Source organism: Nerophis ophidion, linkage group LG08, assembly GCF_033978795.1.
Source record: "Nerophis ophidion isolate RoL-2023_Sa linkage group LG08, RoL_Noph_v1.0, whole genome shotgun sequence".
NCBI lineage: Eukaryota > Metazoa > Chordata > Actinopteri > Syngnathiformes > Syngnathidae > Nerophis > Nerophis ophidion.
The window spans coordinates 9,238,892-9,256,357 of record NC_084618.1 but is presented as its reverse complement, the minus strand read 5'-3'; the positions used below and the strand labels follow the sequence as shown (position 1 = coordinate 9,256,357).

The window sequence follows — 17,466 nt, the reverse complement described above, 5'->3', positions numbered from 1 at the left end:
GGAGGAGGAGGAGACAGGGTGATGGACCAGAAGGAGGAGGAGGAGAAGACAGGGCGATGGACCAGAAGGAGGAGGAGGAGAGAGGGTGATGGACCAGAAGGAGGAGGAGACAGGGCGATGGACCAGAAGGAGGAGGAGGAGTCAGGGTGATGGACCAGAAGGAGGAGGAGGAGTCAGGGTGATGGACCAGAAGGAGGAGGAGGAGGAGTCAGGGTGATGGACCAGAAGGAGGAGGAGGAGGAGTCAGGGTGATGGACCAGAAGGAGGAGGAGGAAGAGACAGGGTGATGGACCAGAAGGAAGAGGAGGAGGAGAGAGGGTGATGGACCAGAAGGAGGAGGAGGAGACAGGGTGATGGACCAGAAAGAGAAGGAGGGGACAGGGTGACGGACCAGAAGGAGGAGGAGACAGGGTGATGGACCAGAAGGAGGAGGAGGAGTCAGGGTGATGGACCAGAAGGAGGAGGAGGAGTCAGGGTGATGGACCAGAAGGAGAAGGAGGAAGAGTCAGGGTGATGGACCAGAAGGAGAAGGAGGAAGAGTCAGGGTGATGGACCAGAAGGAGAAGGAGGAAGAGTCAGGGTGATGGACCAGAAGGAGGAGGAGGAGGAGACAGGGTGATGGACCAGAAGGAGGAGGAGGAGAAGACAGGGCGATGGACCAGAAGGAGGAGGAGGAGAGAGGGTGATGGACCAGAAGGAGGAGGAGACAGGGCGATGGACCAGAAGGAGGAGGAGGAGTCAGGGTGATGGACCAGAAGGAGGAGGAGGAGTCAGGGTGATGGACCAGAAGGAGGAGGAGGAGGAGTCAGGGTGATGGACCAGAAGGAGGAGGAGGAGGAGTCAGGGTGATGGACCAGAAGGAGGAGGAGGAAGAGACAGGGTGATGGACCAGAAGGAAGAGGAGGAGGAGAGAGGGTGATGGACCAGAAGGAGGAGGAGGAGACAGGGTGATGGACCAGAAAGAGAAGGAGGGGACAGGGTGACGGACCAGAAGGAGGAGGAGACAGGGTGATGGACCAGAAGGAGGAGGAGGAGTCAGGGTGATGGACCAGAAGGAGGAGGAGGAAGAGTCAGGGTGATGGACCAGAAGGAGGAGGAGGAGACAGGGTGATGGACCAGAAGGAGGAGGAGGAGAAGACAGGGCGATGGACCAGAAGGAGGAGGAGGAGAAGACAGGGCGATGGACCAGAAGGAGGAGGAGGAGAGAGGGTGATGGACCAGAAGGAGGAGGAGACAGGGTGATGGACCAGAACGAGGAGGAGGAGAAGACAGGGTGATGGACCAGAACGAGGAGGAGGAGAAGACAGGGTGATGGACCAGAACGAGGAGGAGGAGAAGACAGGGTGATGGACCAGAAGGAGGAGGAGGAGAAGACAGGGTGATGGACCAGAAGGAGGAGGAGGAGGAGAGAGGGTGATGGACCAGAAGGAGGAGGAGGAGGAGAGAGGGTGATGGACCAGAAGGAGGAGGAGGAGGAGAGAGGGTGATGGACCAGAAGGAAGAGGAGGAGGAGACAGGGTGATGGACCAGAAGGAGGAGGAGGAGGAGTCAGGGTGATGGACCAGAAGGAAGAGGAGGAGGAGTCAGGGTGATGGACCAGAAGGAGGAGGAGGAGACAGGGTGATGGACCAGAAGGAGGAGGAGGAGACAGGGTGATGGACCAGAAGGAGGAGGAGGAGGAGTCAGGGTGATTGACCAGAAGGAGGAGGAGTCAGGGTGATGGACCAGAAGGAGGAGGAGGAGGAGTCAGGGTGATGGACCAGAAGGAGGAGGAGGAGGAGTCAGGGTGATGGACCAGAAGGAGGAGGAGGAAGAGACAGGGTGATGGACCAGAAGGAGGAGGAGGAGACAGGGTGATGGACCAGAAGGAGGAGGAGCAGGAGACAGGATGATGGACCAGAAGGAGGAGGAGGAGAAGACAGGGTGATGGACCAGAAGGAGGAGGAAGAGACAGGGTGATGGACCAGAAGGAGGAGGAGGAGACAGGATGATGGACCAGAAGGAGGAGGAGGAGACAGGATGATGGACCAGAAGGAGGAGGAGGAGACAGGATGATGGACCAGAAGGAGGAGGAGGAGGAGACAGGGTGATGGACCAGAAGGAGGAGGAGGAGAGAGGGTGATGGACCAGAAGGAGGAGGAGGAGACATGGTGATGGACCAGAAAGAGGAGGAGGGGACAGGGTGATGGACCAGAAGGAGGAGGAGACAGGGTGATGGACCAGAGGGAGGAGGAGACAGGGTGATGGACCAGAAGGAGGAGGAGGAGTCAGGGTGATGGACCAGAAGGAGGAGGAGGAAGAGTCAGGGTGATGGCCAGAAGGAGGAGGAGGATGATACAGGGTGATGGACCAGAAGGAGGAGGAGAAGACAGGGCGATGGACCAGAAGGAGGAGGAGGAGGAGAGAGGGAGATGGACCAGAAGGAGGAGGAGGAGAAGACAGGGTGATGGACCAGAAGGAGGAGGAGGAGAAGACAGGGTGATGGACCAAAAGGAGGAGGAGGAGAAGACAGGGTGATGGACCAGAAGGAGGAGGAGGAGGAGAGAGGGTGTTGGACCAGAAGGAGGAGGAGGAGGAGAGAGGGTGATGGACCAGAAGGAGGAGGAGGAGGAGACAGGGTGATGGACCAGAAGGAGGAGGAGGAGAAGACAGGGTGATGGACCAGAAGGAGGAGGAGGAGAAGACAGGGTGATGGACCAGAAGGAGGAGGAGGAGGAGAGAGGGTGTTGGACCAGAAGGAGGAGGAGGAGGAGAGAGGGTGATGGACCAGAAGGAGGAGGAGGAGGAGACAGGGTGATGGACCAGAAGGAGGAGGAGGAGAAGACAGGGTGATGGACCAGAAGGAGGAGGAGGAGAAGACAGGGTGATGGACCAGAAGGAGGAGGAGGAGAAGACAGGGTGATGGACCAGAAGGAGGAGGAGGAGAAGACAGGGTGATGGACCAGAAGGAGGAGGAGGAGGAGAGAGGGTGATGGACCAGAAGGAGGAGGAGACATGGTGATGGACCAGAAGGAGGAGGAGGAGGAGAGAGGGTGATGGACCAGAAGGAGGAGGAGGAGGAGACAGGGTGATGGACCAGAAGGAAGAGGAGGAGGAGACAGGGTGATGGACCAGAAGGAGGAGGAGGAGAGAGGGTGATGGACCAGAAGGAGGATGAGGAGGAGAGAGGGTGATGGACCAGAAGGAGGAGGAGGAGGAGAGAGGGTGATGGACCAGAAGGAGGAGGAGGAGGAGAGAGGGTGATGGACCAGAAGGAGGAGGAGGAGGAGTCAGGGTGATGGACCAGAAGGAGGAGGAGACAGGGTGATGGACCAGAAGGAGGAGGAGGAGACAGGGTGATGGACCAGAAGGAGGAGGAGGAGGAGACAGGGTGATGGACCAGAAGGAGGAGGAGGAGGAGACAGGGTGATGGACCAGAAGGAGGAGGAGGAGGAGACAGGGTGATGGACCAGAAGGAGGAGGAGACAGGGTGATGGACCAGAAGGAGGAGGAGACAGGGTGATGGACCAGAAGGAGGAGGAGGAGGAGAGAGGGTGATGGACCAGAAGGAGGATGAGGAGGAGAGAGGGTGATGGACCAGAAGGAGGATGAGGAGGAGAGAGGGTGATGGACCAGAAGGAGGAGGAGGAGGAGACAGGGTGATGGACCAGAAGGAGGAGGAGGAGACAGGGTGATGGACCAGAAGGAGGAGGAGGAGGAGACAGGGTGATGGACCAGAAGGAGGAGGAGGAGGAGACAGGGTGATGGACCAGAAGGAGGAGGAGGAGGAGACAGGGTGATGGACCAGAAGGAGGAGGAGACAGGGTGATGGACCAGAAGGAGGAGGAGACAGGGTGATGGACCAGAAGGAGGAGGAGGAGGAGAGAGGGTGATGGACCAGAAGGAGGATGAGGAGGAGAGAGGGTGATGGACCAGAAGGAGGAGGAGGAGGAGACAGGGTGATGGACCAGAAGGAGGAGGAGGAGACAGGGTGATGGACCAGAAGGAGGAGGAGGAGGAGACAGGGTGATGGACCAGAAGGAGGAGGAGGAGGAGACAGGGTGATGGACCAGAAGGAGGAGGAGGAGGAGACAGGGTGATGGACCAGAAGGAGGAGGAGGAGGAGACAGGGTGATGGACCAGAAGGAGGAGGAGGAGGAGTCAGGGTGATGGACCAGAAGGAGGAGGAGGAAGAGACCAGGGTGATGGACCAGAAGGAAGAGGAGGAGGAGAGAGGGTGATGGACCAGAAGGAGGAGGAGGAGACAGGGTGATGGACCAGAAAGAGAAGGAGGGGACAGGGTGACGGACCAGAAGGAGGAGGAGACAGGGTGATGGACCAGAAGGAGGAGGAGGAGTCAGGGTGATGGACCAGAAGGAGGAGGAGGAGTCAGGGTGATGGACCAGAAGGAGAAGGAGGAAGAGTCAGGGTGATGGACCAGAAGGAGAAGGAGGAAGAGTCAGGGTGATGGACCAGAAGGAGAAGGAGGAAGAGTCAGGGTGATGGACCAGAAGGAGGAGGAGGAGGAGACAGGGTGATGGACCAGAAGGAGGAGGAGGAGAAGACAGGGCGATGGACCAGAAGGAGGAGGAGGAGAGAGGGTGATGGACCAGAAGGAGGAGGAGACAGGGCGATGGACCAGAAGGAGGAGGAGGAGTCAGGGTGATGGACCAGAAGGAGGAGGAGGAGTCAGGGTGATGGACCAGAAGGAGGAGGAGGAGGAGTCAGGGTGATGGACCAGAAGGAGGAGGAGGAGGAGTCAGGGTGATGGACCAGAAGGAGGAGGAGGAAGAGACAGGGTGATGGACCAGAAGGAAGAGGAGGAGGAGAGAGGGTGATGGACCAGAAGGAGGAGGAGGAGACAGGGTGATGGACCAGAAAGAGAAGGAGGGGACAGGGTGACGGACCAGAAGGAGGAGGAGACAGGGTGATGGACCAGAAGGAGGAGGAGGAGTCAGGGTGATGGACCAGAAGGAGGAGGAGGAAGAGTCAGGGTGATGGACCAGAAGGAGGAGGAGGAGACAGGGTGATGGACCAGAAGGAGGAGGAGGAGAAGACAGGGCGATGGACCAGAAGGAGGAGGAGGAGAAGACAGGGCGATGGACCAGAAGGAGGAGGAGGAGAGAGGGTGATGGACCAGAAGGAGGAGGAGACAGGGTGATGGACCAGAACGAGGAGGAGGAGAAGACAGGGTGATGGACCAGAACGAGGAGGAGGAGAAGACAGGGTGATGGACCAGAACGAGGAGGAGGAGAAGACAGGGTGATGGACCAGAAGGAGGAGGAGGAGAAGACAGGGTGATGGACCAGAAGGAGGAGGAGGAGGAGAGAGGGTGATGGACCAGAAGGAGGAGGAGGAGGAGAGAGGGTGATGGACCAGAAGGAAGAGGAGGAGGAGACAGGGTGATGGACCAGAAGGAAGAGGAGGAGGAGACAGGGTGATGGACCAGAAGGAGGAGGAGGAGGAGTCAGGGTGATGGACCAGAAGGAAGAGGAGGAGGAGTCAGGGTGATGGACCAGAAGGAGGAGGAGGAGACAGGGTGATGGACCAGAAGGAGGAGGAGGAGACAGGGTGATGGACCAGAAGGAGGAGGAGGAGGAGTCAGGGTGATTGACCAGAAGGAGGAGGAGTCAGGGTGATGGACCAGAAGGAGGAGGAGGAGGAGTCAGGGTGATGGACCAGAAGGAGGAGGAGGAGGAGTCAGGGTGATGGACCAGAAGGAGGAGGAGGAAGAGACAGGGTGATGGACCAGAAGGAGGAGGAGGAGACAGGGTGATGGACCAGAAGGAGGAGGAGCAGGAGACAGGATGATGGACCAGAAGGAGGAGGAGGAGAAGACAGGGTGATGGACCAGAAGGAGGAGGAAGAGACAGGGTGATGGACCAGAAGGAGGAGGAGGAGACAGGATGATGGACCAGAAGGAGGAGGAGGAGACAGGATGATGGACCAGAAGGAGGAGGAGGAGACAGGATGATGGACCAGAAGGAGGAGGAGGAGGAGACAGGGTGATGGACCAGAAGGAGGAGGAGGAGAGAGGGTGATGGACCAGAAGGAGGAGGAGGAGACATGGTGATGGACCAGAAAGAGGAGGAGGGGACAGGGTGATGGACCAGAAGGAGGAGGAGACAGGGTGATGGACCAGAGGGAGGAGGAGACAGGGTGATGGACCAGAAGGAGGAGGAGGAGTCAGGGTGATGGACCAGAAGGAGGAGGAGGAAGAGTCAGGGTGATGGCCAGAAGGAGGAGGAGGATGATACAGGGTGATGGACCAGAAGGAGGAGGAGAAGACAGGGCGATGGACCAGAAGGAGGAGGAGGAGGAGAGAGGGAGATGGACCAGAAGGAGGAGGAGGAGAAGACAGGGTGATGGACCAGAAGGAGGAGGAGGAGAAGACAGGGTGATGGACCAAAAGGAGGAGGAGGAGAAGACAGGGTGATGGACCAGAAGGAGGAGGAGGAGGAGAGAGGGTGTTGGACCAGAAGGAGGAGGAGGAGGAGAGAGGGTGATGGACCAGAAGGAGGAGGAGGAGGAGACAGGGTGATGGACCAGAAGGAGGAGGAGGAGAAGACAGGGTGATGGACCAGAAGGAGGAGGAGGAGAAGACAGGGTGATGGACCAGAAGGAGGAGGAGGAGGAGAGAGGGTGTTGGACCAGAAGGAGGAGGAGGAGGAGAGAGGGTGATGGACCAGAAGGAGGAGGAGACAGGGTGATGGACCAGAAGGAGGAGGAGGAGAAGACAGGGTGATGGACCAGAAGGAGGAGGAGGAGAAGACAGGGTGATGGACCAGAAGGAGGAGGAGGAGAAGACAGGGTGATGGACCAGAAGGAGGAGGAGGAGAAGACAGGGTGATGGACCAGAAGGAGGAGGAGGAGGAGAGAGGGTGATGGACCAGAAGGAGGAGGAGACATGGTGATGGACCAGAAGGAGGAGGAGGAGGAGAGAGGGTGATGGACCAGAAGGAGGAGGAGGAGGAGACAGGGTGATGGACCAGAAGGAAGAGGAGGAGGAGACAGGGTGATGGACCAGAAGGAGGAGGAGGAGAGAGGGTGATGGACCAGAAGGAGGATGAGGAGGAGAGAGGGTGATGGACCAGAAGGAGGAGGAGGAGGAGAGAGGGTGATGGACCAGAAGGAGGAGGAGGAGGAGAGAGGGTGATGGACCAGAAGGAGGAGGAGGAGGAGTCAGGGTGATGGACCAGAAGGAGGAGGAGACAGGGTGATGGACCAGAAGGAGGAGGAGGAGACAGGGTGATGGACCAGAAGGAGGAGGAGGAGGAGACAGGGTGATGGACCAGAAGGAGGAGGAGGAGGAGACAGGGTGATGGACCAGAAGGAGGAGGAGGAGGAGACAGGGTGATGGACCAGAAGGAGGAGGAGACAGGGTGATGGACCAGAAGGAGGAGGAGACAGGGTGATGGACCAGAAGGAGGAGGAGGAGGAGAGAGGGTGATGGACCAGAAGGAGGATGAGGAGGAGAGAGGGTGATGGACCAGAAGGAGGATGAGGAGGAGAGAGGGTGATGGACCAGAAGGAGGAGGAGGAGGAGACAGGGTGATGGACCAGAAGGAGGAGGAGGAGACAGGGTGATGGACCAGAAGGAGGAGGAGGAGGAGACAGGGTGATGGACCAGAAGGAGGAGGAGGAGGAGACAGGGTGATGGACCAGAAGGAGGAGGAGGAGGAGACAGGGTGATGGACCAGAAGGAGGAGGAGACAGGGTGATGGACCAGAAGGAGGAGGAGACAGGGTGATGGACCAGAAGGAGGAGGAGGAGGAGAGAGGGTGATGGACCAGAAGGAGGATGAGGAGGAGAGAGGGTGATGGACCAGAAGGAGGAGGAGGAGGAGACAGGGTGATGGACCAGAAGGAGGAGGAGGAGACAGGGTGATGGACCAGAAGGAGGAGGAGGAGGAGACAGGGTGATGGACCAGAAGGAGGAGGAGGAGGAGACAGGGTGATGGACCAGAAGGAGGAGGAGGAGGAGACAGGGTGATGGACCAGAAGGAGGAGGAGGAGGAGACAGGGTGATGGACCAGAAGGAGGAGGAGACAGGGTGATGGACCAGAAGGAGGAGGAGACAGGGTGATGGACCAGAAGGAGGAGGAGACAGGGTGATGGACCAGAAGGAGGAGGAGGAGGAGAGAGGGTGATGGACCAGAAGGAGGATGAGGAGGAGAGAGGGTGATGGACCAGAAGGAGGAGGAGGAGGAGACAGGGTGATGGACCAGAAGGAGGAGGAGACAGGGTGATGGACCAGAAGGAGGAGGAGACAGGGTGATGGACCAGAAGGAGGAGGAGACAGGGTGATGGACCAGAAGGAGGAGGAGGAGGAGAGAGGGTGATGGACCAGAAGGAGGAGGAGGAGGAGATAGGGTGATGTTGGGGAGAAATTTAGGCTCCTGGTGGTGGTGGTGGTAATGGTGGGTGTGCTGGTGGTTGGTGTGGTGGTGATGATGGTGGTGGGTGTGGTGGTGATGGTGGTGGTGGTGATGATGGTGGTGGTAGTGGGTGTGGTGGTGGTGGTGATGATGGTGGTGGTGGTGATGATGGTGGTGGTGGGTGTGGTGGTGGTGGTGATGATGGTGGGTGTGGTGATGGTGGTGATGATGGTGGGTGTGGTGATGGTGGTGGTGGTGGTGGTGATGGTGGTGGGTGTGGTGGTGGTGGTGGTGGGTGTGGTGGTGGTGATGGTGGTGGTTGGTGTGGTGATGGTGGTTGGTGTGGTGATGGTGGTGGGTGTGGTGACGGTGGTGGTGGTGGTTGGTGTGGTGATGGTGGTGGGTGTGGTGATGGTGGTGGTGGTGGTGATGATGGTGGGTGTGGTGATGGTGGTGAGTGTGGTGATGGTGGTGGGTGTGGTGATGGTGGTGGTGGTGGTGATGATGGTGGTGGGTGTGGTGATGGTGGTGAGTGTGGTGATGGTGGTGGGTGTGGTGATGGTGGTTGGTGTGGTGATGGTGGTGGGTGTGGTGATGGTGGTGGGTGTGGTGATGGTGGTGGTGGTTGGTGTGGTGATGGTGGTGGGTGTGGTGGTTGGTGGGGTGGTGGTGGTGATGAAGGTGGTGATGGGTGTGGTGGTGGTGGTGTTACCTCAGGCAGGTCCCACTGGGACTTGGATCCATCTCTTAGGTAGTAGTATGTCTGGCCCACGTCGTCCATGGACTTGACCCACTGTCACATGACACAACACACCTGTCATCACATGACCAATTTGATGCTGGCATTAAATTCTAAAGTTCATGATTATTTGCACAAAAAATAAATAAAGTTTTTGAGTTTGAACATCAAATATGTTATATATTCAACTGAATATGGCTTGAAAATGATTTTCAAATCATTGTATTCTGTTTATATTTACATCTAACACCATTTCCCAACTCATATGGAAACAGGGTTTGTATATCTACATGGTAGTCAACTATCACTACATACGTGTCATGAAGACAACATGAGGTGTCATGAAGACAACATGAGGTGTCATGAAGACAACATGAGGTGTCATGAAGACAACATGAGGTGTCATGAAGACAACATGAGGTGTCATGAAGACAACATGAGGTGTCATGAAGACAACATGGTGTCATGAAGACAACATGGTGTCATGAAGACAACATGGTGTCATGAAGACAACATGAGGTGTCATGAAGACAATATGAGGTGTCATGAGGACAATATGAGGTGTCATGAAGACAATGTGAGGTGTCATGAAGACAATGTGAGGTGTCATGAGGACAATGTGAGGTGTCATGAGGACAATGTGAGGTGTCATGAAGACAACGTGAGGTGTCATGAAGACAACGTGAGGTGTCATGAAGACAACATGAGGTGTCATGAGGACAATATGAGGTGTCATGAGCACAATATGAGGTGTCATGAAGACAATATGAGGTGTCATGAAGACAATATGAGGTGTCATGAAGACAATATGAGGTGTCATGAAGACAATATGAGGTGTCATGAAGACTATATGAGGTGTCATGAAGACAATATGAGGTGTCATGAAGACAATATGAGGTGTCATGAGGACAACATGAGGTTTCATGAGGACAATATGAGGTGTCATGAAGACAATATGAGGTGTCATGAGGACTATTTGAGGTGTCATGAAGACAATATGAGGTGTCATGAAGACAATATGAGGTGTCATGAGGACAATATGAGGTGTCATGAGGACAATATGAGGTGTCATGAGGACAATATGAGGTGTCATGAGGACAATATGAGGTGTCATGAGGACAATATGAGGTGTCATGAAGACAATATGAGGTGTCATGAAGACAATATGAGGTGTCATGAAGACAATATGAGGTGTCATGAAGACAATATGAGGTGTCATGAGGACAGTATGGGGTGTCATGAAGACAATATGAGGTGTCATGAAGACAACATGAGGTGTCATGAAGACAATATGAGGTGTCATGAAGACAATGTGAGGTGTCATGAGGACAATGTGAGGTGTCATGAAGACAACGTGAGGTGTCATGAAGACAACATGAGGTGTCATGAAGACAACATGAGGTGTCATGAAGACAACATGAGGTGTCATGAAGACAACATGAGGTGTCATGAGGACAACATGAGGTGTCATGAGGACAACATGAGGTGTCATGAGGACAACATGAGGTGTCATGAGGACAACATGAGGTGTCATGAGGACAATATGAGGTGTCATGAGGACAATATGAGGTGTCATGAGCACAATATGAGGTGTCATGAAGACAATATGAGGTGTCATGAGGACAATATGAGGTGTCATGAGGACAATATGAGGTGTCATGAGGACAATATGAGGTGTCATGAAGACAATATGAGGTGTCATGAAGACAATATGAGGTGTCATGAAGACAATATGAGGTGTCATGAAGACAACATGAGGTGTCATGAAGACAACATGAGGTGTCATGAAGACAACATGAGGTGTCATGAAGACAATATGAGGTGTCATGAAGACAATATGAGGTGTCATGAAGACAATATGAGGTGTCATGAGGACAATATGAGGTGTCATGAAGACAATATGAGGTGTCATGAAGACTATTTGAGGTGTCATGAAGACAATATGAGGTGTCATGAGGACAATATGAGGTGTCATGAGGACAATATGAGGTGTCATGAAGACAATATGAGGTGTCATGAAGACAATATGAGGTGTCATGAGGACAATATGAGGTGTCATGAGGACAATACGAGGTGTCATGAAGACAATATGAGGTGTCATGAGGACAATATGAGGTGTCATGAAGACAATATGAGGTGTCATGAAGACAATATGAGGTGTCATGAAGACAATATGAGGTGTCATGAAGACAATATGAGGTGTCATGAAGACAATATGAGGTGTCATGAGGACAATATGAGGTGTCATGCACCTGTTCTGAGGAGTGCTCGCTGGTGAACAGCCAGGTTCCATCAGGTTCCACGTGGAGGTTCCAGCCAGCAGGGGTGCTGCGGTCCAGGTCTGCCCTGGGGATGAGGGTGCGGCTCACCTGGCTCAAGTCGTACTCCCTGGGGGGCAGCGGGAGGGGGGACACCTGGGGGGGAAGTGGCTGATCATAGCCTGGGTAGTCCTCCTCTGGCAGGGGGGGCTACAGGAAATACAACACACCCCACAAAGTCAAGTACAGTACTTTTTTTATATTCATTTTTGCACAAAAAAACCCCAAAACATTTTTATATTATTAAATGTTTCCTTTTTTTGTATTTAGCTATTAAAAAAACCCCAAGTTTACACTATGAGATAGTTATATATTGTATTCAGTTATAACTTTTATGTATTCTTAAAATTTGTGGAAACTATTTTATATGATTACATGCTTTTATTTTGTTGTATTATAAAAAATAACATTAATTTCATCACTGTTTTGTACTGTTGTATTTAGTTATATATTTTTTATTACATATTAAATTTTGTAAATTGAGTTTTACTATAAACATTTTTAACTACTTTTAGATGATTACAGGGCTTCACGGTGGCAGAGGGGTTAGTGCGTCTGCCTCACAATACGAAGGTCCTGCAGTCCTGGGTTCAAATCCAGGCTCGGGATTTTTCTGTGTGGAGTTTGCATGTTCTCCCCGTGAATGCGTGGGTTCCCTTCGGGTACTCCGGCTTCTTCCCACTTCCAAAAACATACACCTGGGGATAGGTTGATTGGCAACACTAAATTGGCCCTAGTGTGTGAATGTGAGTGTGAATGTTGTCTGTCTATCTGTGTTGGCCCTGCGATGAGGTGGCGACTTGTCCAGGGTGTACCCTGCCTTCCGCCCAATTGTAGCTGAGATAGGCACCAGCGCCCCCCCGCGACCCCAAAAGGGAATAAGCGGTAGAAAATGGATGGATGGATGGATGATTACATTGTGATAACAGTAGTAATCATTACAACAATACATTTAATGTATAATGCACTTTTAATCATTTTGATTGAAACGTTTGTTTTTGTCTAAATTATTTTTATGATATTCAATTTTCTTTATCATATAATCAAGCTATAAAAACCTTTAAACTAGTTAGCATTATTACATTGTTGTGTTGTATTTAGTTATAAATACAACTTATTTTTTAGATATTACATTATTTTATATTGTTGTATTTATTTTTTTAATAATCATTATTTTTATATTAAATTATTTAAAATTTTTGAATTTAGTTTTGAAAAATTATTTTATTACATATACAAATATATACACACACACATATATATATATATATATATATATATATATATATATATATATGTGTGTGATTATATGTATATATACATATGTATGTATGAATATATACATATACGTGTGATTATATACATATGCATATACAGTATATATATGCATATGTATGCATATATATATACTGTATATGTATACATATGCATATATATAAGCATACATATGTATATATACACACACATATATATACATATATACATACATACATACATATATATATATATACACACATATATATATACATATGTATATATACACATATACACATACATATATGTATATATACACACATACACATACATATATATATACATACACACACACATATATACATATGTATATATGTACATATATACATACATATATACATATACATACATACATATATGTACACACATATATATACATATATAAAAATAAATATATACATATACATACATACATTTATATACACACACATATATATATATATATATATATATATATATATATATATATATATATACATATATATATACACACACACATACATACATATATATATATATATCCATCCATCCATTTTCTACCGCTTATTCCCTTTTTGGGGTCGCGGGGGGGTGCTGGCGCCTATCTCAGCTACAATCGGGCGGAAGGCGGGGTACACCCTGGACAAGTCGCCACTTCATCGCAGGGCCAACACAGATAGACAGACAACATTCACACTCACATTCACACACTAGGGCCAATTTAGTGTTGCCAATCAACTTATCCCCAGGTGCATGTCTTTGGAGGTGGGAGGAAGCCGGAGTACCCGGAGGGAACCCACGCATTCACGGGGAGAACATGCAAACTCCACACAGAAAGATCCCGAGCCTGGATTTGAACCCAGGACTGCAGGAACTTCGTATTGTGAGGCAGACGCACTAACCCCTCTGCCACCGTGAAGCCCGGCAGCATTTGTATTATATATATTTTTTTCTTATTTTATTATATATATTATATACCAGGGATCACCAAGGCGAGGTCGCCCGTAAGGACTAGATGTTTTCTTCTAAAATGTAGTGGGTGTGGCTTATATCCTGGTGCGCTCTACATAGTCTGGAAAGAAAAGTCGATACCGATATACGTCAAAATTGGTTGATAATTGGTCGATCTCTAGTATTGTCTTTAAATGTTGAGGGTTTACTAGTTAAAAGTTGAAAGACTTTGCCAAAGGAGGACAAAAGTCTTGAAAAGAAGTGATGGAAATGTGCCGAAGGGGTTAATTCCATTAAAAAGGAGGCTGCATTAGCAGTCGTCTCCAGAGTGAGGCTAAAAGAGGAAGTAGAGCAGGCGGGATCTCACCGGCGTGTCCTGGGGGAACCTGTGCACGCTCATAGGCTCCATGGGAGGCTGGTACGGACTCTGCAGGCCCGGAGGCTCCCAGGACGTCTCCCCGGACATTGCGTTGTAGAAGTACGGCAGCCCGCTGCTCTCGTCCATCAGCTGCTCCCAGTCCGAGGTCGACGCCGGACGGGAGGCGGTGGACAGGATGCGGGTGGGGGACCAAGTGGGCGCGGGGGACGGAGGCTCCTGGTCGGGCTCTCGGGGCGACTCTGCAAGGGGGCTGTCCCAGGTGGTGCGCCCCGTGGCCGGGTGGTAATAGTACTCCAGTCCACTCTCTGGGTCAACATGCACTTCCCATCCGTGGTGGTCAGGGGGCGAGCCGCTCGGGTTGTGGCGGAACTCGGCTAGGTTGACGTAGATTGGTGCTCGCACGCTTTCATCTTCCACCTGTCAGAGACAAACATCCAACATCACATATGATGGTATCTCTAACAAAGTGTATTTAGTAGGGATGCACCGATTAATCGGTAACCGAATATATTCGGCCGAATATGGCAAAAAAAGCCACATTCGGCCTTCGGTGGAATGAGTTAAAAAGAAGGCCGAATAGTGGCGTGTGACGCAATTTTTTGACGGGGTGACGCAATCAACCAACGTGCGGTGACGTTGGGATATGTTGTGTACCTGTATAAGTGTATGAGGTTACAAGCACACACTTATTGAGATTTAGTGGGGCCTTCTGTTTACATTATTAGCCTGTTGTGTAGGCTACCTGTATAAGTGTATGAGGTTACAAGCACACACTTAATTGAGATTTACTTGAGCCTTCTGTTTACATTATTAGCATATCTACTGTGGCTAAGCAGACTTTTGCCAAAAGGACAATAATTCATTTGTTGTGGGTTTATCCACTTTAATGCACTTTATTTTTTTTGGGAATGCATGTTTTGTTTGAAGGCCAAATATAAATGGAAAACCTTGTGCTTTTTTTGAAAAGCAAAGGCTACTGGAATATTAAAAAAAATGTCAATATTCAATAAAAAAATACTTTATTTGAAAAACATGTGTAAATATTTATTCTAGGCTATTTATGCAATATTAAAAAAATTGTGAAAAACAGCATTCATTATTCGGTATTCAGCCTTCGGCTAAGCTTTTAAATGTCATTCGGCTTCGGCCACAAATTTTCATTTCGGTGCATCCCTAGTATTTAGCTACTTTTTCAAATGAAGAGGACCAACAAATGTCATTATTGGCTTTACTTGAACAGAAAATTGTACGATTCATAAAACACATTTTATGTAACGTTTATTTTTATTTTTATTGACATCCAGCTACAGACATTACTATTCATTACATCAGGGGTCAGCAACCTTTTTGAAAGCAAGAGCTACTTCTTGGGTACTGATTAATGCCAAGGGCTACCAGTTTGATACACACTTCAATAAATTGCCAGAAATAGACAATTTGCTCAATTTACCTTTAATACATTTATTTGCACACAAAAAAATGTTTATCAGTTTGAACATCAAATATGTTGTCTTTGTAGCATATTCAACTGAATATGGCTTGAAAAGGATTTGCAAATCATTGTATTCTGTTTATATTTACATCTAACACCATTTCCCAACTCATATGCAAACGGGGTTTGTAATTTACTTTATTTGTTGCCATGGAGGCCGAAATTAGTGATTTAAAAGTAGCTGGATGGATGTTAGCCGCCAGTTAGCAATGTTTTAATGCTTCAGTGTTCGTAGTCTCACCTTTATCCTTAGTTTTTAAGGCCAAAAAAAAAAAAAAAAAAATACAGGTATTTTTCAAAAGCAGTGTAGTCCATTTTCTAATGAATTAGTACCATGGTACTTTACTAGTACCAGTATACTTCCATCAGGTTGAAATACGGTGGGACGGCACCACACTGCCCCCTGCTGGCGACGTGAACCGCTAGCTTCATTTGAAAGCATCTTATGACTTTGAAAGCATCTCTCATTACTTTGAAAGCATCTCTCATGACTTTGAAAGCATCGCTCAAGACTTTGAAAGCATCTCTCAAGACTTTGAAAGCATCTCTCATGACTTTGAAAGCATCGCTCAAGACTTTGAAAGCATCTCTCAAGACTTTGAAAGCATCTCTCTAGACTTTGAAAGCATCTCTCATGACTTTGAAAGCATCTCTCATGACTTTGAAAGCATCTCTCAAGACTTTGAAAGCATCTCTCATGACTTTGAAAGCATCTCTCATGACTTTGAAAGCATCTCTCATGACTTTGAAAGCATCAACTTTGAAAGCATCTCTCATGACTTTGAAAGCATCACTCATGACTTTGAAAGCATCACTCATGACTTTGAAAGCATCACTCATGACTTTGAAAGCATCTCTCATGACTTTGAAAGCATCTCTCATGACTTTGAAAGCATCTCTCATGACTTTAAAAGCATCTCTCATGACTTTGAAAGCATCTCTCATTTCTGAAATGAAAACCAGAAGTCTCATTTGACAAATTGCCATTTCTCACAGCGTGGCGTTTGCCAAGTCAGGGCACAGGAAGTAGCTGGAAGCAAATTCAACCCACGCACGCACACGCGCGCACGCGCACGCGCACGCGCACACGCACACGCACACGCACACGCACACGCACACGCACACGCACACGCACACACACACACACACACACACACACACACACACACCGAAAGTCTTCCTGCCAGTAGAAGCACCACAAAGCTATTTCAGGTCTCCTTTTTAGTAAAGAAGTTCATTGTGTGTCACTTTTAAATATTAAACAATTCAAGAATAGAGCGCTAATGACAACTAAAAGCTTTTTCTTTTTGCGCTGCATGTGTTTATCCTGCTCCACTACATGTGCTTTGTAGTGTTGCATGTAGGGCTGGGCCATATGGCCTTTTTTAAAATATCTGGATATGTTTAGGCCACGTGACGATACAGCATATATATATCTGGATATTTAGCCTTAGCCTGGAATGAACACTTGATGCATATAATGACAGCAGTATGATGATTCTATGTGTCTACATTCAAACATTCTTCTTCATACCTCATTAATATAAGCTACTTTTAAAGTATATTTATGAAACAGTTATTAAACAGTGGCACAAACATTCATGTCATTTCCAAAGCAGAAAGTGCAAGATGGTCAGAGACATTTCAGTGTTTCCCACAGGTCAGGCATCTATTTGTGGTGGTGTGGTCGGGCGGCGGGGGTGGGGGTGTCGGGGGTTGAGGCAGCAGCGGCGGCAATGACCAAGAAGAACGCAGAGTTGGAATATAATTACAACACTTTATGTACATATTTATATATATATTTACATATTTATATAATATGTAACTACAAGCTCCATTCACAGACAGAGTCCCATTACTTTTATGAGCGGTCGAGCGAGTCAAAAGCCGAAAAAAAAAAAAAAATATATATATATATATATATATATATATATTATA

At 49.4% G+C, this 17,466-nt stretch overlaps 1 protein-coding gene across 1 annotated transcript in view; it reads right to left on the bottom strand.

Moving 5' to 3' along the window:
- arhgap27 (Rho GTPase activating protein 27) overlaps positions 1-17,466 on the bottom strand; it is an 88,049-nt gene that overhangs the window by 39,234 nt on the left and 31,349 nt on the right. The window contains exons 3-5 of the mRNA XM_061907636.1: positions 14,025-14,453; positions 11,348-11,563; positions 9,069-9,149 (exon numbers count right to left, since the gene is read on the bottom strand). Coding sequence (XP_061763620.1) covers positions 9,069-9,149; positions 11,348-11,563; positions 14,025-14,453 — 726 coding nt within the window. The remainder of the gene's footprint in view (positions 1-9,068; positions 9,150-11,347; positions 11,564-14,024; positions 14,454-17,466) is intronic.